This window comes from Cyclopterus lumpus, chromosome 13 (genome assembly GCF_009769545.1).
Source record: "Cyclopterus lumpus isolate fCycLum1 chromosome 13, fCycLum1.pri, whole genome shotgun sequence".
In the NCBI taxonomy this organism is placed as follows: domain Eukaryota; kingdom Metazoa; phylum Chordata; class Actinopteri; order Perciformes; family Cyclopteridae; genus Cyclopterus; species Cyclopterus lumpus.
The window spans coordinates 11,517,552-11,540,223 of NC_046978.1; the positions used below are offsets into that span (position 1 = coordinate 11,517,552).

A 22,672-nucleotide genomic window follows, 5' to 3' on the forward strand; every position below is an offset into this window, starting at 1 on the left:
TGGTGAGTCACTGTCCCTAGGAGGTGGCCGTCCAGAGCGTTGGCTGGAACAGGACAAGGCAGCTGTACCTGCTCGATACCCAGCTGACGGACTAGGTCCTCATCAATGAAGTTGTCGTCAGCGCCAGAGTCAATGAATGTAGCGAGGGTCTGTGATCCATTCGCGAGCAGCAGCTGAGCGTGGAAAAGGGGTCTCTGGTGGGGAGAGAGTCTTGTGGTTCGGCTCACCAGTATCTCCCCTGCTACGGGTGAGCCACGCCCTTTTACTGGACACCGGGATATGAAGTGGCCAGCCCGGCCGCAGTACAGGCAAAGACCTCCCTGCCGACGACGCTCCCGCTCCTCCCGGGTGAGACTGGTGCGCCCTACTTTCATGGGTTCAACCTCCCCTGGTTGGGACCCCAAGGTGAAGCTGGTGGCTGCTGGAGAAGTTCGACGCTGGGTGAAAACACGACGATCTGTCTCCCCCTTGCGTCGCTCCTGTCGCCTTGCCTGGATGCGTCTGTCCACTCGGGAAGTCAATTCTACCAAGCCATCCAAGTTGGCAGACAAATCAAAAGAGATCAGTTCATCCTTAACATAATCCGCTAGTCCCGTCAAAAACACCTCACACTGGGCTGCCTCGTTCCAGTCGCTAAGGCGTGCCCTTGTGCGAAACTCTAGGGCATAATCCACAACTGTCCGGTCCCCCTGGCGCAGTTCCGCTAGTCCCCCGCTTGGATCTGGACCCTTGGAGACCGCCCCGAACACCTTGCGAAGCTCCGCAGAAAACAGCAGGAAAGAAGAACAAGCTGGCGTACGTCTCTCCCATTCAGCAGTACCCCAAAGTCGCGCTCTGCCAGTCAGGTGGTTGACAGTGAAGGCCACCTTAGCCTCCTCTGTGGCGAAGGTGTGGGACTGCAGAGAGAACAGAATGGAGCAGTTCGTAATGAATGGGTTGCAGCCCTCGGGTTCTCCCGCGTAGCGCTCCGGGGTTCCCACACGAGGCTCGTGTGTTGGAGCAGGCGGCAGAGAAGCAGGAGGCGGAGAGGCAGGAGACGGCGCAGAGGCTACGAGCTGGGTCAGAGCAGTTGTCAGTTGAAGCATCTGGGTGGTCATCGCCTCCATAGCCCGCTCCTGGACTGCTGTGGACTGCCGCGTCTCCGCGGCGAAGCGGACCATCTGCGCCTCGTGCTGCTGGAGGGCATCCTCGATCCTCTCGAACCGGCTTGCTGCAGAAGGGGGTGCTGGGTCCATGACTGGCCAGATTGTAATGTCACGGATCGAAGACCAGGGACCCAAGCACAATGGACAAAACAGAGTAGGCAAATAATAATCCTTTACTGGAATAACAGCAGGACTAGAACAGACAGAAACAGGGACACAGACTAAGGAACGCTAGAGAACTTGGTCTCAAAACACAAGACAATCTGGCAGAGGACAAGTGCAAGTGAGGGAACCTAAGTAGTGAGTGACTAACGAGGGAATGGGTTGCAGGTGAGATGGGCGTGAGAACCAGGTGAAGGGAATGAAGGATGATCAGGTGTGAATGACCGGGTCTGAAATGACAAGAGAGTTAATAGACAAACAGATATAATGAAAACAACTATTAACAGAAAGAAGGTGTGGAGCTGAACTGTTACAATGTGGGTGTTGAAGTGTTGCCAATGTGGATTATCTGCTATTATCACAGCTCACAGTGAAGCAGGGGTGGAGGCTGTAACTTGACCTGGCCTCTTAATGGCTGTGGGACAATGGTGCCCCATCCCACTGGCCTGTCTGCCCCACTGTGGGGTCTATTTATAATGTCCAGACACAGTGCGGAGGTTATTCAGGGGTGCCAGTGAACAAAAGGTGACAGGCGGAGAGCAGCGAGGGGTGAGATATTTCACTGTTATTGTTCCAGTTGTCCACATTTTATTTACTGGAGTTATTTGGTTTTAGAATTTTTTTGTTGAGCTGAACATGTTGTTTATTTAATGTACTGCATATTAAAACATTTAATTAAAACATTTTGATTTTCCAATTAAAGTCTGTGTGTCAGAATACACTTTGCCATGTCCTCTGCTTTTCTATTCAAAATGATTCAGACTTGTTAAGAGCAGCAATACCTTTCTTGGAAAAAAAGAAGCTTCTATGTGCAGTATATAAATGCAAACTTGAATCATCTGACCAAGTTCTCTAACTGTGTTTCAGTCTTGGAACTCTTCTCAGATAATCCTTGTGTTCATAAACCACAATGGTAAGTACATTCATTTTGTAATCAGCATTTATAGGATTTACAAGATGTATCCTAAAAAAAATAATGATTTCTTCATTTCAAATGCTTTTAACTAGCCTCAGTATCGACCTGGACATGTCTATGTGGTGTTATTTCTCTCTTAAGGTGAGGAGAAAGAAGCCTGTGGGCCATCATGAGCATTGCGACAAGTGTTACAACGTCCACTGCCAAGTCTCGGTGCAGATCTCTGTCTCATGCCTGGTCGTCAAGTGTCGTCACAACTGTGGCGCCACCTTCCACATGTGCAAGCAAGAGGAGCACCAGCTCCTCTGTCCCAATGAGACGGTCCAGTGCCTCAATGCCTACTACGGCTGTCCTTTCACCATGCTGCGCCACAGGCTGGCCAGACACCTGGAGGTATGTCCTGCCTGCGTGGTCTGCTGCTCTCAGGAGTGGAACCGCTGGCCTGTTTCAGAAACGGATCTGGCCTTCTACAAAAATGTTTTGGAAAGCCCTCAAACTGAGGCCAACCTGGATGTTGCCATGGCCCTGAGGGACCAAGAGCTGCTGTTTCAATCCATCAAAATGAAGAACATCTTCCCCGAGTTGATGGTGGGTAAGTCTGCCCCTCAGAATGGTTCTGCTGGAGTCGACAGTGCTGCAGATGAACCAACCTGTTCTTTAGATTATGGTGAATTTACAGAAAATGGCTGCACGAGGGCAGAGGGAAAAGAACTGAGCCAAGAGAAGAGGGATGCTTTGGCAAAGAGCCGAGACGTGGATGCTATTCAGAACTGCAGCTCCTGGGAGACAATATTAAACGAGGAGATGGAGGGATGCGAGCAAACCGTGAACAACTTGAACAAGAAGGAGGAAAAGGCAAAGGAAGAGAAAGAATCATTAAACCACCAGGGGGAGACAAGAGACTCCCACCTGAGCCGAGAGAACGCTGCTGGCGCTCTGAGAATGGATGGCACAACTGGCCTTGCCCCTTGGCAAGACGGGGTCCTTCAGAGGTTGAGCCGGCAAGTCAACATTGCTGAGTTCAACATGTACCTGGCGCACAACGGGGCAATGTTGATTGACTTTGGCCAACTTGCAGCTTGCACCCCGAGAGAAAAGGATTTTGTTTATGGGAATCTGGAGCCCATCGAGGTTCAAACCGTCCGCTCTTTCACTGCTCCGACTAGCTATCGAGCGAAGCGCAACTACTTGAAGGATAAGAAGGCCATGGCCAATGTCAGCGTTGACACCGCAGAGTTGGGTGTTTCAGTCGAGGATCTCCCAAAGCACGACGAGGTCAGCGCCACGCTCCTCCACTCCTTGGAAAAGGAACTGAGAGGACATTTAATATCAGAGAGCGTGGGGAGTGATGGTTTTTACGTCGATATAGGAACGCAAACATACAGCTTCACCTCTGCGCCATTCCAAACAGAAGCGACGCTTGCTGACGTCATCGCCGACAAACCCCGCAGTCTCCACGTGCGGGTAGAAGCTGAGTCTGTCACCAGAAGACACAACAAAACAAGTTCAGCATTCAGCAATATGTGTGGCCACTTTTTTCGGAGAGACGAATACCGCTCTCATTTCAGGAATGTGCACTGTGACATACAGGCCTCTCTGTGCGGCTGGTTCCAACAACGCTGCCCCTTGGCGTACCTCGGCTGCGCTTTCACCCAGACGAGGTTTCACCCCAAAGGTCATCCAGCCACCGTCACATTCTGCCGAGATGTCAACGCCTTCGTCCTTCATCCAGAAGTCCCTTCATTCCCCTGTGAAGGTGGGGAAACCGTCAGCCCTCAGAGAAGTGGCGCACATAATCTGGATCCCCTGAGCGGATTGCCGCTGGAGATCCTTCAGCACATCGCTGCTTACCTTGACAGTTTCACATTATCTCAGCTGTCCCAAGTCTCCCATCTGATGAGAGATGTGTGTGCCACATTGTTGCAGGAGAGAGGGATGGTCTCTCTCAAGTGGAAGAAGAAGACATATTCCCATGGGGGAAGCTCCTGGAAATGCCGAAAGAAAGCAAGTATCCTTAAGATTTCAGTTCTTTTCTTTCATAGAATGATTTGGACTATATTGTTCTTCAGGCATGACTGCTGCGGGCCAACCCCTTAAGTTAGCATCGCACTGGTGCCCTCAATGGGACTTTTATTTACTGACATATTTCATATTGTAGAAGAAAACAATATAATCTCTGAACCTTGTGCTAACAACAGACCTTATTTACGGCATCAAAACAAAAACGTATAAAAGAACAGGAAGTGCAGAAATGCTGACTCATTTCCGGGGTTTCCGACTGAGTGGATGATTACATATGTGTATTAACTTAACTGATCGAGTGCTGTGATTCCATCGCAGATATTATTTTGATCTTGTGCACAGTTAAGGGAGAGTAAAACACAAGGCCACACTTCTATATCCGATCCCCATTAAGTATCTGGCATCATTCTGCTTTCTGTCATTGAACCGTTTCCGTTATTCACGCAGCCTGACAGCTGCTGCATTGTAAACACTCTCCAGACTCTCCATAGTCCTCTCTAACAATATTACAAACTGAATTATAGCCGTGTTGGCAGTTAATGGGTTCTTTTTTTTTCTTCTTTTTTTTTTTCTGTGTCCGTATCCCAGAATGAATATAAAGAGTCCTTATTATGAAACACCTGCATGTGGGTTCAGGCGTCACGAGGAAGTGTGTGGGAAAAGGACATTTTATTTTCTGTTCTGGTGTCAATGCAATGGTTTAGTCAGTTGGGCTCGACTATCATTTGGTTTAGCAACATGCTGATTTTGTTTTACAAATTCATTTAAGAAATAATGACAATGAAAATACTGTCAATATAAAATGCAAATAGTTATAGACAAACCCATGCAAACTGCATGGTAGCTTTCATTATGTATTCTTTCCTTTTTTGATAGTTGAAAGTGGAGAGATTAAGGAAAAATAAGAGTGAGGAGGGATGCTGTGTTTACATTAGTCCGCTCAACTAGACCGTAGTTGCTTCTGGCTTAGGTCGCTAGTCCACAGGGACGCCTGGCGGCCCCTTGGCCTGGGCCTTGAGGATGCCTCCAGCTGCCTTGACTTTTGGAGATTATCTAAATCCTGTTTGGAATGACAAGCTTTATGTACTGTATAAGGACGGACATTTAAGAGATTCAGACACATGACCAATGAGCTATGGCTCTCTCCATCCATCATGTTGCTGTACACAAGTCACATCTAAACGAATTTGTCAACCAACCAGGAAGTCCTAGGAAAACAATACAGCAGAAAAAAGAGAGACTTATTATTTTAAGAATCTACTAAAAAAAAAAGTATAGTTTTTTCCCCCAATATCCTGCTGACAAGCAAACAAACACACCTTGGTCACCTCTCTGCTGGAGGTAGGTAATGCAGGATAAATAGAGTAAAAATGCATGACGTGTATTTTTCCATCCACTCTCTGTGCCGCAGTGATCATGGGACAAAGAGTGTAGCGATGATATCAGAGAGGTGGAATGGCTTGAGGCCTCGCTGCCAGTAAACACAGTGTCACCATAACAAGTCAGATGTGATCATTCATGGAAACAAGATGTTGACTGTGGTCATGTGAGCCGCCACTTGAAATGTAATGCACCTCTATTCATGGTGTTACGGTACAGAAGCTTGTACGGCCCAAAGCACAGAGATAGATCCATTTCTCAACAATAATGTCAGCTCAAATTCAATGATTCTATTCATAATTTTCACAATATTATAATGGTTATATTCTATGTCCACTGGATTGTTGTTCATGAGGTCCCCTGCTATGTTCATGTCTATTTATTTTAGATTTTGCTGTACAGTTTTTGTGAAAATTAAAGACAAAGTTGGCTGAAATGAAAAGATGATATTCTTAATGTCCCAACATTTGAACTGTTATTAAAGGATATCTTAAAAATGTTATATTCTATTTCCATTAGTTTGTTGTTCACGAGGACCTCTATGTGCATGTCTATTTTCATGAGATTTTACTGTAGTCTTTGAGAAAACTAAAGACAAAGTTAGGTAACAAGAAATAATGATGTTCATAATTCCCCAATATTTGAATTTCTTTAACCTTTAAAGGATCTGCTTTAATAACATTTATAATATTGTGAAATTATGAATAGAATCATTGAATTTGAGCTGACTTTCAATTACAAACATTACAGTAGTGTAACTTCATATGCTATTATTATAATATTATTTCATATAATGTCCAAAAGAATGTTGTTTTTGACTTATTATATCAAATTAGACAAATCATTGCTTAAATAAGGGTCTATCTCCGTGCTTTTGGGCCGTACAAGCCTCCGTACCGTAACAACATGAATAGAGGTGCATTACATTTCAAGCCGTGGCTCACTTGACCGAGACCCGCGGATGCCGGCTCACATGACCGCAGTGGCGACAGCTGGGTATTTGCTCTCCGATAAAGGGCATAATTTAAATACATTTGTAATGGATGGATACAGAAATAACACCATGCCCTGAACCGAGATGAAAATACTCCATGATCTAGATTATATGGGTATTGAAAATAAATGTATATCCGTGCTGCAGTGCGGTTGATGGATGCCCCCGGAGCAGCCTCCTACACCGACTTCAGCTCTGTTTCTGTGTTTTACAGGTTTGGGAGTTCAGCTCTCTGTTTTCCTCTGTGGACAAATGGAGCTTCAGCAACACTCCTTCCATGTCTGATCACCTGCAATGCTGCTCCTTCTACCAGAGAGAGGAACACACTGAGCCGGTGGCTTTAGCCTGCCTGGGAGTGGTCGGAGACAAACGTGGAGAAATAAAGTGCAAAAGATAGGGCTCGAGGATCCAGAGATCAGTGGGCGGACCGTTTGGAATCGCTCAGACGTGATCTGAATCCTCCGCGTGTACAGCTGCTAAAACAGAGCTGCAGCCCTGCAGATACAAACGGAACATCGATTTTAATGTGATTTATTTAACCTTTATTTGTCTTGCAATGGCTCCTCACGCAATCTAGCCTGTTAGTAGGGTAAATGCTTCACGGCGGGTCTATTAATGCGGCGTTATTAAGAGTTGATTGAAACTTAGATAATCCCTCCGAGAACACTACATTCACGCATGAAATGCTCTGGCGTTTGAGAGGATCCTCATATTCAGTGAAGTGAGATTATTGGCTTTTGTTTGACGTACTGAGCTGACAAGTTCTTTGTTCCATCTTGTTTCATTCTTGTGTTGAACTGCATCATTTGCATCATTTCAAAGACTCAAGGGAAGCAGATGTTGCTGTTGTTGTCGGTTTTCAACATGACAAGACTGCCATCTCCTGGAGAGAAGCTGAAGTACCTCATCTTTGTGGAGTGGAGACGCATCACAAAGGAACAGGACATGCCCTATGTTTCATATGTGATCAAGCACAGTAGCAGTAGGCTAGTAGGACACGGACAACTTTGTTTCAGTTTAGACTATTTTAAAGGAGAATGAGAGAAATTATATATGTCAGTCACTGTCACCTTACAATAAATATGCCTTGTAATTGGCTTCATCCATTTCACAGCAGCATTGTCAGTAGAATAAAAAGGTCATTATTAAAAGCTTCAACTGTTCTTTTATTAACAAGCCGACGAAGCATCAAAGGTGTAACGGCAACAAACTGTCGACTACAGCATCTCGGACACTTCCGGGTTCCGTAGTTTGTTGATGACCTCCGACAGCATTTTGTTGCACAGGGCCGCGTACGGATTAAGAGCCACGGCCTGCTGTCGAGCGAATTCACTTCCGAGTGCAGCCGCTTCCTCAAAATCTGCCCGGGCTTCCTCACCCCGGCATGCCAGTCTGCGTAAAAGGCCCCTCTGCACCAGCGCCTGGCACGCAGTTCGTCCGGCGCCGGTGCTCAGAGAGACGGCTCGGTCCAGGTCCCCCAGGGCCCCTGAGGGGAGACAACAGCACCGTGAGGCACGCGTCCTTAATTGATTTTCTCTTCTTAACGTCCTGTAGGCTACTCAGTCCGGGCTCACAAGTTAGTCTAGAATGATATAGATGAATCTGCTTTGAATTACTGCAAGACTATTTAAAGTAATTCTAAGATTATGCAATATTGACCTTACAATCTGATGTTCTTCATTAACTCAAAAAAATACATCTCCAACTCATTCAAAACATGTATTAATAAACAATCAACATTTTGGTTGAATATAGCACTATATCACTATACATACAGTACATATGTCTATTTTGTGTTGGGAATAGCAACAACTTGGCGCCAGGTTACAGTCTAATAGAAAAGCACCAGCTACAGATACAAACTCTAATTCTTTTAACAGACAATGGAGGTGTTAAAATATGCTACAATATTGAGTGCATGGTGTAACTGAGGTGATTAATAATTTCAAGAAATAAAGATGACAAGGGTTATAACATAAGCAGCTATAACCCATAGCATTTGTCAATTGTGCAATGGCAATGCAGTATGTAATAATAAAGTGAATCTATAAGGGGGAGCCTTTTCATTGAGGCACACTGGGAATTCTTACTTAGACACGACTAAAGCTAAACACCCTGTAATTCTGTGCATGCAGCGTATACACAACCCCTGTGACGGACAGCGCGTAACAAGGGGCGGGCTCAGAGCCACTGCAGTAGCACTGCTGACAAAGTGCATCACATAGACAAAGCTCTCTGATATGATGTCACGCTGGCCTCAGACTCAGCAGTCTGATATGTCGGGAGAGGGTTATTATTGGGTCTGCGGCTTGTACCTGCTGTGTTCCCCTGCAGCCGCAGGGCCTGTGCCCGGTTGTTATAGGCTGAGGCTCGCTGAGGCAGGATCTGGATTGCCTGGCTGAACAGTTGAAGTGCGGCTTGCAAATCCCCAGCCTCGGCTGCCGAGACACCCCGCATCTCCAACTCTTTCACTTGCCTCAGCAACTCTGTGTCAAAGCCACTGTCTGGCAGGGGGAGATAAACAGGTTGAAAAAAAAGCACTCAAACTCAATTGACAGGTACCGTGGCGAGGAAAAAACATAGAAATGTCACCCAGAACTCAACTTGGATTAAAATGTCGTGATATTTTTTCTTCCTTTTTTTCCCCAGTCCAGGAATGGAATGCGTTCAAATGAATTCAATATGCTATGAAATGATAAACGTAAAAAAAGCTGTGACATGATATGCGGAGACACATCAAGTCAGAGACTCACGCTCACCGTCATCAATTAATTCCTCCTCTTGGTTCAGGCCAGGGATGTTTCCAAAGGGGGTGGTGGGGTTGAATATAGCCTGGAGTACAGCTCTGTCGTGTGCAGAGGCCATCTCGCTGTCGTTTAAAGAGAGCAAAGAAGCAAATGGTGACACCAAAACTGCAGCTGGTTGGAAAATCATTCCTCCCCAAACTTCAGCAATTTTCACCAGCCAATCGGAGAAGGGGGCGGAAGCAGAGGTGGACTTTGAGATTTGCCATCTGTACTTGGTTAGGTCAAAAATGCAGACCGGGGCTGCATGCTGCAGAGCTGCTGTTCGGACGGCAACATGTTGTCAGATATATTCTATTTGATGATAACTGCCCGGTGGAAAGCGATGCTGTCCAAACTCCATGGGATTTGTAGTTATCGAATACTTTGGTAAAAAGAGAGATGCCCGGATATTTCTTAACTGTTTACTTACCCGTCCACCCAAATGTACAGAAAAGTCTAAAGCACCGGTTTCAGTTTGTCAGATAAACTGACAGAAGTAAACTGAGTGGATGAAGGGATCAAGTGGTATCAGCACAGACTACCAGGATGTTTTTTAGTAAACAACCCATTAGCACTATAATGCCACTGGTTTCCAGCCATTTATAAAACTCTACCAGCAGTACGTTGGTCCTGCATCAAAGCTAATATACGGTGGCATTCAAAATGTGCCTGATATTTGGTATTTGTTTGTGTCTGTGCAGTCATCGTCATCAGCTGCCAAGATGGTAACCTTAGTAGTAACATCACCTTCAGCGGTACGGTACCAACGGCACTTTGTATTCATTTTGACTCTGACTTAGCTCATCCAGTCACACTATAGTGGCATGACGTAATAGAGTGCTGCATGGATGATGCATTTTTGTAGGTCAACCCCAGAAGTCAGCGCTCCCTCATAATTTGCTCCATGTTGACCGACAATAACAGTAAAATGCTCCAGTGATACAAACTGATGCATCACTATATTTGTACTTTATAATATAATACTAAAACACTCAAGGGGAACATTATTCTGCATTGTGTACTTTCTTTTGATACGTTGCTGATACACTATCACACTTAGGTAGCATCTTCAATGCAGGACTTTAACTTGTAACGGGGTGTTATACAGTGTGTTTTTTTACCAAAGTAAAAGATCTAAATACGTCCTCCAACACTGTGTCAGACAGATACAAATGAGAGAAAGGTCTTCAGGCCAGGACAAGCAGCCAACAGGAACAGGGCCGGCAGCAGTTAGCAGCAGACAGTGTGGAGGGAATCTACGGTGAATTATGGGGGAGAAATTCATCAGTTTCAGCCTGACGATCAGCAGCCGGATTCCAACATTGTTTCACACCCCAAACAATATGGGACCATTAACAAGCAAGTCCAGGAAGCAGCTGTTCATCGCAGCCCTTCACAGGGTAAGGCTGACAGATATGTGGGACAGCGGTCTTGGAGGAAAACTATGCTGTCCTACTACTGAGCTGCTGCAGAACAATCAAACTGTACCAAGAGAATAGCTCATGTATTCACCACCGCCAGGTTTGAAACATTGCTGGCATCAGAATATACATTTCATAACTGGATTCTGTTGCAGGAGACATCCAGACCAAATATATCACAGCTCAAATCCTGCCTTCTGCTGTCACTGCTGACCTGGAGGTTCATGCACTTTGATAACTTGATACACAAGAAGCTCCTAAAGGTAAGACGTATACTACATGAACTGCAATGTGATACACGTTTATGATTGGATGTTAGAGGTTTTCTTGTTTTCAAGACACTGAAGCTGTCATGCTCCCCTGTTTGTCATGTGGGTGTCTGCCTGGGCGTGGCCTTCCTTTCACCCTCCTGCTGCCAATCAACCCACAGACATGAAACCCGTTCCCTCATCAAGCCTCACAGCATATACACCTCAGTTCTCCCTCAACTCCTCAGCAGATCGTCAGTTCACATCCCGGAACGACTACTCGAGACTCTTGGATTTTCTGTATATTCTTGTCTGTAAACTTGTGCTTTCCCAGCCACAGCCTCTCTGCTTCCCCGGAACTCTCCTGGAGAACTACCTAGCCACCCAACCGGCCACCAGTCCGCAGAGGACACCTTCACGGATTCCACACCTCTTCCATCTCTGGCCTTGAAATAAATATAATTGTCTATTACTCCTGCTCCGTGTCCTTGCTTTTGGCTCCAGCCCCGCACCACCATGATAGAAGCAGTGGTGGGCTGCTTATCTTCTTCTGAATAGGATAAGATTGTCACTTTAGGTTCAAATGCAGCCATTTTGCATTTAGTAGATATACCATATCATGACCTTTAGTTGGTGCCTGATTGTACAGTGGCATCATAATGAGGCAGTTATATAGGCCTTGTGCAAATCAGGATACTTTATGACTAAAAACAGTGCATCTTCGGGATAGATTATTGCATTCTTTATGGTACACAGTAAATAAATCAGACACATGTATTGAATAGGGCAAAGAGGACATAGTTGGAAAACGATATGTAAAATGATTTCCTCAGATCTTTCTTCTCCTTGTAAAATACTAGATAGCTCTATCTCTTCTAGTTAAAACAAATATGAAAATGAGACAGTCTCAGCAGGAATAATCCATCATTGGTTAGAACTGCTCCCATCTCACACTGTGACGAGGGATCTCAAATAGGCATTTGAACAAGTCACGAGCCAAAACAGCTGGGCGCTACTGATGTCATATACTGATGTCGTAATATTTTGACTGTACTGTACGGCAACATCTCTGGTGTGAGCAGGACTATTTTGACAGTACACACACTTAATCTATGGCTTTGTATGGTTTGCAAAATCAGGTAATCACGTCTGGACTCACAAAGAAACAGGATGTGATTCTGTGCCACACGTGTACGTATTTTTGTTATCTACTGTTATCGGATAACACATCGGCTCTTTAGGGATCCCCACAGTAACAGACACAGGTGTGGAGGCAGAAAATAATTGTTTCTAAAAGAGACATGTTATTTATGTATTTACATGTTGCATGTAACAAAGGCAGATAACAGCACCCAAAGGTGGGAAAACCAAAGGAAGTGGAATGACGACAGGTGAGATTGATTAAAACGGCACGGCTGAACCCGGAAACACTGCGGCTTGTCATCGTTCTCATTGGCTTAGAAAGTAACCGCAAGTATCTCCAGCAAACGCAAGTGAGTCGCAGAGATGAAAATGGTTCCGGCTCAAAGCCTTTCGCATTTGTTTCCAATTACCGTCAGCAGTGATCCAGAACCAGAGAGAGCTCATGGAGGTACGGGCTTTTGGGACCTTTAAAAGGACGAGGCAGATCTGATGCTGAAGTGTGGCTGGTGCACATAAATGTTTCTCTACAAACGGTCCTCAGCTGTCAAAAATGGGTAGTTTGCACTTCTGTAAAAGGCTTTTGTTTGTATTTTTGCAAAACAATGCATAATGAAAACTGCAGAAATCCAGAAAACACATTTTTTAAAGTTGCTGGCGTGTACTGTATGGGTTAGTAGTAACAGGTAAAATGCTTTATTCATTTAGCATATATACATATGCACTCTTTGCAATGCCCTCAGTAGAGATGGGTCTGACTCATGGATGTAGGTCGGTGTGTTTTTTGTATAATGACTGTAATCTCACTCTTTTCTATGCGGCCCGACGCATAGGTTACCAAGTGATGGAGTGAGTAATAAATAGATGTGATGGCATATGTTGACTAGTTGAATAGTATTTACTCACAAAAAGGCTTGAATATAAGGGAAATGCCTTTGATGTGGAGTGCAATGTTTATCCTTGATAATTATAGCCGAGGCATACAGCAATCGGTCTGATGTAACAGATCTTTCCTTCTCAAAAGCTGTCAAACACTGGAAATGTCACAATGCATCAAATCAACATTGCATAAATTACAATATATTGTCATAATATATACACATTATTAACCACTCTCTTGCAGATGTGCTATAGCTTAAGCTAACTATATGCTGTCTTATACAGCTTCAGTATCAGACAGAGTACATTGATGAAGGAATCCACATAAATATATAGTTTATTCATCAAATTTGGTTGTAGCAGCAGCAAACAAGGTTACAGAGTAAACATAAAATATTAAGTATGAAAAAAATGCACTATATATATATATATATATATATATATATATATATATAGTGCATATATATACACAATACAATCAAATAAATTTAAGAAAATGAAATAATAAAGAAAATGAAAAAATGCAAAGTGTAAGATGTATACAATGTATATAAGGTATGTACAGTGAAAGTGGTGCAAGGTTTATTGATGTTGGCCTTCCAGTTCAGCCTGCTGTCGATGGAGACACCCAGGAAGCTGTACTCCTCCACCATGTCCACATCCTCCTCCACCATGTCCACATCCTCCTCCACCATGTCCACATCCTCTCCCAGAACTCTCAGTGGTTGTGGAGCTGTCGTCTTCCTCTTGAAGTCGACCACCATTGCTCTGGTCTTGGCCACGTTCAGAAGCAGGTGATTTCTTCTGGCCCACTCCACAAAGTCATCCACTACTGCCCTGTACTCCTCCTCCTGTCCGTCCTTAATACACCCGACCACTGCAGAGTCATCAGAGAACCTCTGCAGATGGCATGACCCCGAGTTGTCCTGGAAGAGCCTTCAGTTATCAAGCTCCTCTTTTATAGCAGGTTTGCCCTGGTCCAGCCCCTTGATATGCTGCTATAGGCTTATAGGCTGCTGGGGGATGTTTTAGGATACACTGAGCTTCTGTCCATCCGGGGAGAGGGATCCTCCTCTGTTGCTCTCCTGAAGGTGTCTTCCCTTTTTTCTCTGTGAAAGGTTTTTTTCTATTTCTTGGGAGTTTTTCCTGATCCGATGTGAGGTCCTGGGACAGGGATGTCGTATGTGTACAGATTGTAAAGCCCTCTGAGGCAAATTTGTAATTTGTGATATTGGGCTATACAAAATAAACTGAATTGAATTGAAGTCAGTGGTGTACAAGGTGAACAGGAAGGGAGACAGAACAGTTCCCAGTGGGAACAAAACCACTGACCACTGTCCCAGACAGCACACGGCCCAGTCTGACGCCTGTGAGGTAGTCAGTGATCCAGGAGACGGTGGACGCGTTGACCCCCCACAGCTTCTCACTCAGCAGCAGTGGATGGTGTTGAATGGAGAAGTCAAAGAAAGTGATTCTCACAGAGCCACCGGTTCCATCCAGGTGGACTGAGGTCGCTGCAGCATGTAGATGATGGCCTCATCCACTCCCACATGAGGCTGGTAAGCACATTGCAGAGGGTCCAGTGAGGATTTCACCTGCGGTCGAAGGTGAGCCAAGACCAGCCTCTCCAGCACCTTCATCACATGGAATGTGACAGCTAATGACGAAATAATGGCATACTAAGGAAATGACCATTCAGTGTAAATATCAGGCAAATTCTCCAGATATACAAGTGGAAATATCTTTTTTTCATTATTAATAACCTAATAGCGTCAGATTAGGTTGTAGAAGGGACAGCGGATCAGTGTCCTCGGGTTAGATGCATTGTGTCTCTTCAAAAGAAAATAAGTAAGCCTATGTTGGCTACGTAATTTACCTAAAATATATATATATATATATATATATATATATATATATATATGTGTGTATATATGTATATATATATATATATATATATACATATACATATATATGTATATATATACTGTATATATATATATATATATATATATATATTTATATATATATATATATATATATATATGTGCGTGTGGACCTGTCTACCTGAGCAGAAATATTATCATATACAGTCAGAAGCACCTTGTCAGTATGAAAATGACCTAACAAACTTCAGTTAAAATAAGTCAACGTCTCCTTCAGACACCGAGGCCCACTGACCAGGCTAGTACGTGTCCAACAGGGAATGTGAATTTGACAATTTGGAGACTCATCGAGGCAAGAATATGATAAGCCTTAATGACACCTGCTTGACTAATGCTGCTGGTTTCAAGAATCTCATTTAAACTTCTACTCCTGCAATTCTACATTCGGCAGCAATACCAATACTTCATTTAGCAGTGAGAGGAAAATTCTCGCAAAGTTTTAAAGAGCCAATTCAAAACCTGAGACGATATAGTTATGTGCCTGGATGCTAAAAATCTAAGAGGATTATAAAAGAGCTTCTCGGTTGCCGGGCAGAGAAAGAGAGAGAGGTTCTCGCTGATTTTGTTTCTGCTGGGTCTCCGGCTCCCCATCCAGTCAGCACAGACAGTTTGATCCTGCAGGACTTCCATTTTCCACAGGATAGTAAGAGTTAAAGAGTGAGGGCGAGGGCGAGGCTATCTTGTTCAGTCACTCCGTAAGCAGCGGATTTTCTGCAGGAGCACAGTGCGTCCCCCTACGGCCTCGGTCATAGTGCAAAGGTGGAGAAGCAATTGTGTGAGGATTATCTGTCTCCCATTATTGCACATTTCACTGCATCAGCACCCCTCAACGCAATTATGTCAACGGGGAAGCACATTGGAGGTGTATACAGACTCCGAGAAAAACAAAGAGCTGGGAGAATGGAGTTGTTTTTGCCGCGGGGGCCGAGAGGGAAATTAACAGATAATCAAAAAACACTGACCTCCAGTGGGAGCACTGCTGTAAAACCTAATACCGACATATAGCAATGAACACAGCCTTTGTTTTTCCTCCGAGCAATTACAAAGGAAATAGATAGATTAAATCTGACTGCAATGGCAGAGTATAAATAGTGGAACAACGCTTACTGAAGGGCTAATGGTGAATGAGACAACATTATTACTCATCAGCTGCCTAGCAGACGCAATGGGCATTTCTTTAGGGGCTAAATTCTCCTGATGGACTTTTAGAAACTCACCTAAGAGAATGTCTTATCCCCACAGTACGAAGGAGCAACAGCCTCTAAATAAATAAAATGACGAGATAAAAGAAAGTCTTAGGCAGTTGCCGCTCCATATTTTCCTTTTCTTCTCCTCTTTCCTGGCTCTCCCTCCGCCTCATGGCGCATGGTAAAGAAATGGACGTGGGTATCATAATAACCCAGGGAGGCTTTGGCTCTGCTCCACTTGTGTCTGTGAATCTGACATCAAAGCGTGTGCTCCTAATCCCTCTGCCCTATTGAGGTAAACAGCCCCCCCCCCGTGCGTCAGTACCTGGCCTGTTATGATGACGGAGGACTATCGTGCTGTGCGGGGGCACTCTGAGCTGGATTAAAACAAAATAATCCGCTCTGCGGAGGGACAGGGAATGACCACAGAGGTTAAGAAAATAGACAATGTGCTCCGTTTTTTATGGGGAAATCTTGAGCAACACCCTCTGTGCTGTGGTACAATAGCTACATACTTCTTCCTGTCTCTCGTTGCCGTAGATATGCGGGGGCAATGTTAGCCGTTCATCCTGATGGCTTTATGTATGGCTTATAATGGTTGGCCATAGTATTTTTATTCAGACTTTACAAAACACTGAGTAGCAATATGAAAGCAATGGCTATCCAGGGGAAATGGTTCATTGTGTGCTGTAACAGGCCACTTCCTCCATTTTTTGCCCCAAAACCTCGGCTACAATACTGTGTATTAGGCATTTTATATAATTTTGTCAAGTTTTATGGCACCCCCGGTGAAAGAATGTGGAAATGTGGTGGGATGAGGCATCATACATCTCAGAAAGTGCAGTTTGCTACTAGTTTGTGTTGTTGTTGGGTCCAGGCTCTGCATGGGAATGACGTTTTAATTCAGAAGTTACATAATGGAATGGTATTTTAAGTCATTTACAACTAAATGATAATAAATGGCGGTTAGTGGATGGCTTAATGGTCAGCTTAATGGTCAGCGTGACACTGAGATTAGAGTAACTTCACAAATATAGATTTGATTTTGTGAATAATGGATAAAATGGTCAAAAGTTGTTTTCATAATATTTAATAGACTAGAGTCATATTCATTGGCTCACTGTTTTGTCAGGTTTGCCCTGGTCGAGCCCCTTGATATGCTGCTATAGGCTTATAGGCTGCTGGGGGATGTTTTAGGATACACTGAGCACCTATCTCATCTTCTCTCTCTCCTTATGGATGAATTTACATCTCACCATTGCACCTTATTAACTCTGCTTCCTCCCCGGAGTCTTTGTGACTTCACGTCTCATAGGGTCCATTGGACCTGGAGGTGTCTGATGCCTGGTGAGCCGGCCTCCTGCCTTGGCCCTGCTGATGCGCCTCCTCTCTACCTCCTTCTGTTTCATGGATTGGAGTTCCATTCATACATTGTCATATTCATGTAATGTGTTTATGTAACTCTGTAATGCTGTTCATTCTGTACACATGACATCTATTCATCTGTCCATCCGGGGAGAGGGATCCTCCTCTGTTGCTCTCCTGAAGGTTTCTTCCCTTTTTTCCCTGTCAAAGGTTATTTTTGGGGAGTTTTTCATGATCCGATGTGAGGTCAAAGGTCAGGGATGTCGTATGTGTACAGATTGTAAAGCCCTCTGAGGCAAATTTGTAATTTGTGATATTGGGCTATACAAAATAAACTGAATTGAATTGAATTAGATGTTTGCTGCAAATTGGTCCAAAAAAAATCAGAATAGTGGGTTTCAATGTCGATTCCAGCGCTTGACACCTGCATTGGTAAGTGTGCCAACATGATATTACAATATGTGATATAATCCTCCTCAAGCTGAAATGCATGAAATGTGGCACATGTTTCTTATATAAGGAACGCGTTTGATTCTAGTTTAACAGCAGAGGTTCAGCCTGAGAGTTGTTATGTAGGTCACGCTCCCTTTTAAACAATCTCTCACAAATTCTACCTCCCCTCAAATTCTTCCTCCGTGTTCATTTTGATCGGGTTCTGCCTCTTTCTCAGGCCGTGGAATCAACCCACTCCCCTCACCTGGTCCTCCCCTGCCCGTCTCCTCACGTTTATACCAGTCCACTTGCTCTTGGTACCTGCTAGATTGTCTTGTGTATCCCTTCCAAGCAGTCAGTGTGTTTACTATCCGCGTTTCCCACCAGGTTTTTCAAAGCACTGGAAAACCTGCAAAAAGTAGGCGTTAGACTCCTTTTCCCATTGCAAGGAGACGAGTATGCCTTTGTTATTTCTTTTTCTGGTGTGTCAAGTTCAGCATCACAAATATGCAGGAAAACGGGGTTAGTAAACAGTGAAAACATTACTGTGGTTATTTCTTTTTTTCTTTTATAGCTGTTACCTTATTCAGATTCTCTTTCAAACTCTCAAACAAGATGTGTTCCTTGTTGGAACAATGGAAAGACAAGTTTTTGATGAGAATAACTTAACTTAATAACTGTTTCTGTGGAGATTGTTTGTTGGTATGTTTCGACGATCAGTGAGGGAAATGTACTCTTTTCTGACTCGGGTCAGGTGGCTTGAAGTGGAGCATAATATGTTTTGTACGGTATTATTATATTGTTTATTCTATTTATTATATGTTCACTTTAACTTGCTACATTACATTACATGTCATTTAGCTGACGATTTTATCCAAAGCGACTTACAATCATGTTACATTCATTCACTGTAGAACAGCTACAGGGAACAATTCAGGGTTAAGTGTCTTGCTCAAGGACACATCGACTAGGGCGGATTGAACCACCAACCCCCTGATTGAAAGACGGACCTGCTAACCACTGACCCACAGTCGACCTTGTAACGTCTCCTGACAATCTTAGGGGATTTATTGGACTGAGCGACTGACCTTCTAGTTCTGACCTTGCTCGACCTTGTTCCGTCCTTACAACTCAGAGTGTCTCATTGTCATGTTTTTTGGTCGACGAGTACCAGCGAATGTTACACAATCAAGACCAATTCAGTGTTTGCCTAAAACAAATGGCATTTGTTCTACACACTGAAATGGAATGACGTTATGACAATGTCTCGAATAAGATATACAACTACCATCAAACCTTAGTAATTTGTCTCTGAAGTGCCGCTCTGCCCCCTGAATTTGACCAACAGAAATGGAATTGTCCTCAGCATGCACACTTATACACACTCCGTCACTCACTGGCTCTTCCAACCAACCAGCCATGATTAAAAGAATGTATCTGTAATGTAACTGAGGCACAGAGGAGAAACAAATCAAAACCAATAGCAATTTTAAGATTTTTGATATCTGGACTTTAATGTTTTCCCAATGTAATGTGCTGGAGCGTAGCCGGAACTGTCATAACGAATCATGGGTGATTTATGGTTTACTTGGGTAGAAACAGGAGGATTTCAGTAAAGTGGGCTGCTCTCAGAGGTGTTTGTGCCAACTCTCACCTGCTGATGGAAAACAAGTTGAGAACAAAACTGAAACTAGTGAGCTGTGCCAATCTATAGATTTCCCCCGGCTAATGTATGCCTCGGGCCTGCTGGGAATGTTTTGCAGATGTTGATTGTGGTGGGTTCAGAGGGATTGTGTGTTTGCGATTGAGCGTTTGTATATCTGCAGGGGAGGGGGGTCTTGTAACACAGCAGTTACAAGACCAAGGTGCAATCTTTAATCTGAATGTAAAAGAGCCTCCCCATCCCATCCCATCATGCACTGGGAGGATACAGCATCAGCAGCTTGGTACACATCCAAAATGTCCACTCTCGTTATCACAGACTGTAAGTCTCCAATTCATTTGAAGTGTATTAGGTTGAGAGAAAAACACAGTGTGCACAGATCATAAACCTTCTGTTTCTTAGGAGAAATGGCTGCCAACACTTTAGTGAACAATCCTACAGTAGAGGAATAGCTTGAATGCACCAGTTTGCATTCCAGTCTGCTGCTGCTGCATGAAGAGGGACTGCACTGCTGAGGCACGACAGAGCAACCCAAAGCAGTGTGTTGGGCTCAGTAGTTGCACTTTACACCCTATAAGTTGTTAACATCGATCCCAGATGTGGGACTTGCAGGGGATTGCACAGTACATTATATATCATAGTTAGAGGCAGTTTCTCCAGGAGGAATCTCATTACAATTTGTCCACAAACAAACAGGAAAAAAGATAGATACAGAACAAATAATTCACTTTCAGTCTCTAAATTTGGCAACAAGGATGCTTTATCTTTATTTTTCTGTTGTACTATTCTCATTGGATTATCTGTTGTGTTTTATTTGTGTGGTTTTTGAGCACTGGAGTTAAAACGCGAGCACCTATTTATTTTGGTTTTGAATTTAAGAATGCCTGTATAATGCCAGTGTCATCCTTTTCCCAACATATTGACAGTGCACACTCACACAGCCATTCAATCAATGCTATCCCTCTGCTCATTTGACAGCTCTGTCTGGGTTTATAAACATGAGGAAAAGCCTCCCACTGTGCTCCAAGGAATTGCTGACGTTCCGGATAACATTCAGAGGTTCTTTGGTGGAAAGAGTAACACTTGCTGGTACAGGACACTTGCTCGAGGCACGCTGAAATAAACAGTGTCAGTACAAACAGCCATATTGAGTATTCTGTCAGTCTACGCATGCACCGGCTTTTGCATGGACTCAGTAACGGCGCAGGTGCTCACAATTGTGTCTATTTTGCACGACAGATCGGCATCCAATTATCAGATTAATATGCAAACGCCAACAACTTAACACCAATTATTATCCACAATGTGTTGCATTGTTCCTGCAGTGGCAGCACAAGAGAAGAAACACAAAATGCTTACCCCACTTGCCTTTTTCTTTTTTCCTGGAAAGCTCGCATCCACCTACCGGCACATTTCTCATGCATTTTTTAGAGTCAACTGTTCTCATGCCAGGATGCACTTGAAACAGCCTATCTGGTCTTTGTGAAAGCCATCTGCATGTCTTTAAAGTTCTCTATTAGAAAGGTAAATGTGCACATGAATATCCCTGGCAATCGTTTACCTGCATTGGATAGAAAACACGATTTTTATGCTGGAGTAAACATTACAGTGGGACCACAAAGTAGAAAGGATAGCCTCGGTCCAAAGCTTATTTATCACATGTCATGCGGCTACATTATTTGTGCAGGCGGGATAACTCATTTGGAAAATGAAAAGTCCCTCGGAGTGATGCTCAAGATCTAATCAGCCGCAATATTGTGTGGTTTGTAGATTACTTCTTGTTGGAAACTTTACAGGGTGAAAAAGTGGTTGTTAATGTGTCAGGCTGGATTGTCTGATGGACTGTAAGAGGGTCTGAAATTTGTTTTGAACAAACTCTTCATTACTAAGATATATTGTTCACTCCATCTTATCCATGCAAATGTAAAAGAAAAGCTTATAAGAAATAGACCAAATACACAGATGATGCTGCTGTCCACCACCCAGGCTGATCCATAACATATCAGACCCCAACAAGCATATTTGTTGTTGCAGTTATGCCTATTGACCAAAGGATGGTGCCCAACGACAGAGTTTTCCAGGCCCGCTGGTCACTTCAAGGGATTCAATGTGTGAGGTTACTGCATGGAGACTGAGAAAAACATGATGCTTCTAGCACTATAACAACACCAAGACTTAATTTCACCGCTGTCTGGCCGAAGATGCTTTTGATTGTTATCTTGTTTTCTTTTAGCATTCAAATATCTTCGAGGGGCAAATATCACTTAGAGCCAGGTGTTAGATTGTTTTGTGGAAATTGGAGAGCTCCAAGGGTGTTTCCATTAATATAGGTCAATGAGGTATTAATAGAAACAACGATGAAAAACAAAGAAATCCACAAGTCTCTTTCTTTGGAAACTCATCACATTTATATCTGGAGGCAGCAGTGTTTTTCATGTGGCTCAGGGGTTTCTGGAGCTGTCCGCCCACTCGCAGCGTCCATGTAAATACAGTTGTTTGTGATGAGCTTTAATTCCAGCTTCAGGTTAACTGACCTCGGTCCGGCTCTAATTAATCAACAGAGCGGTGCAGCGTCCCACACCATTAACCTTACACGAGTGAGAGGTTCATAAACGGCACAGGCCAGACCCGCGAGAGGAAGACCAATGATTATTCTGAGCCAGGTCTCTGCTGGAGTTTTCCGTTTAACGTTACGTTAGAACCAATGTCAACACACAGAGACAGCACTGCAGTCCGTATTCAGCTGACTTATGATTCGGTGGCATCTAGCTTTGAGGTTTCAGAATTGCAACCAAAGGAAACTTCTTTAATCTTGTAGGAGAACCATGGTGGCCGACAAGAAAACTCGAAAGCGCATTTGGCCTTATTTAGAGCCAGCGTTTGGTTTGTCCGTTCTGGGCTACTGTAGAAACATGGCGACCGGCTCTCTAGATATAAATGGCTCATTCTAAGGGTAACACAGCGATTCTTATTTTCAAGTGAATCTACA

At 43.9% G+C, this 22,672-nt stretch overlaps 2 protein-coding genes across 2 annotated transcripts; one reads left to right on the forward strand and one right to left on the reverse strand.

The window, feature by feature from the left end:
• Positions 1 to 2,334: 2,334 nt before the first annotated feature.
• Positions 2,335 to 7,016, forward strand: LOC117741797 (F-box only protein 40). The gene is made up of 2 exons (XM_034549021.1): positions 2,335 to 4,227; positions 6,834 to 7,016. Exons 1-2 carry the CDS (start codon positions 2,335 to 2,337, stop codon positions 7,014 to 7,016), a joined length of 2,076 nt encoding a protein of 691 aa, XP_034404912.1.
• A 750-nt stretch (positions 7,017 to 7,766) lies between these two features.
• ttc36 (tetratricopeptide repeat domain 36) lies at positions 7,767 to 9,579 on the reverse strand. Its single transcript, XM_034548816.1, has 3 exons — positions 9,379 to 9,579; positions 8,935 to 9,123; positions 7,767 to 8,105 (listed from the first exon to the last, which is right to left on the reverse strand). Exons 1-3 carry the CDS (start codon positions 9,551 to 9,553, stop codon positions 7,837 to 7,839), a joined length of 633 nt encoding a protein of 210 aa, XP_034404707.1. The 5' UTR covers positions 9,554 to 9,579; the 3' UTR covers positions 7,767 to 7,836.
• Positions 9,580 to 22,672: the final 13,093 nt, after the last annotated feature.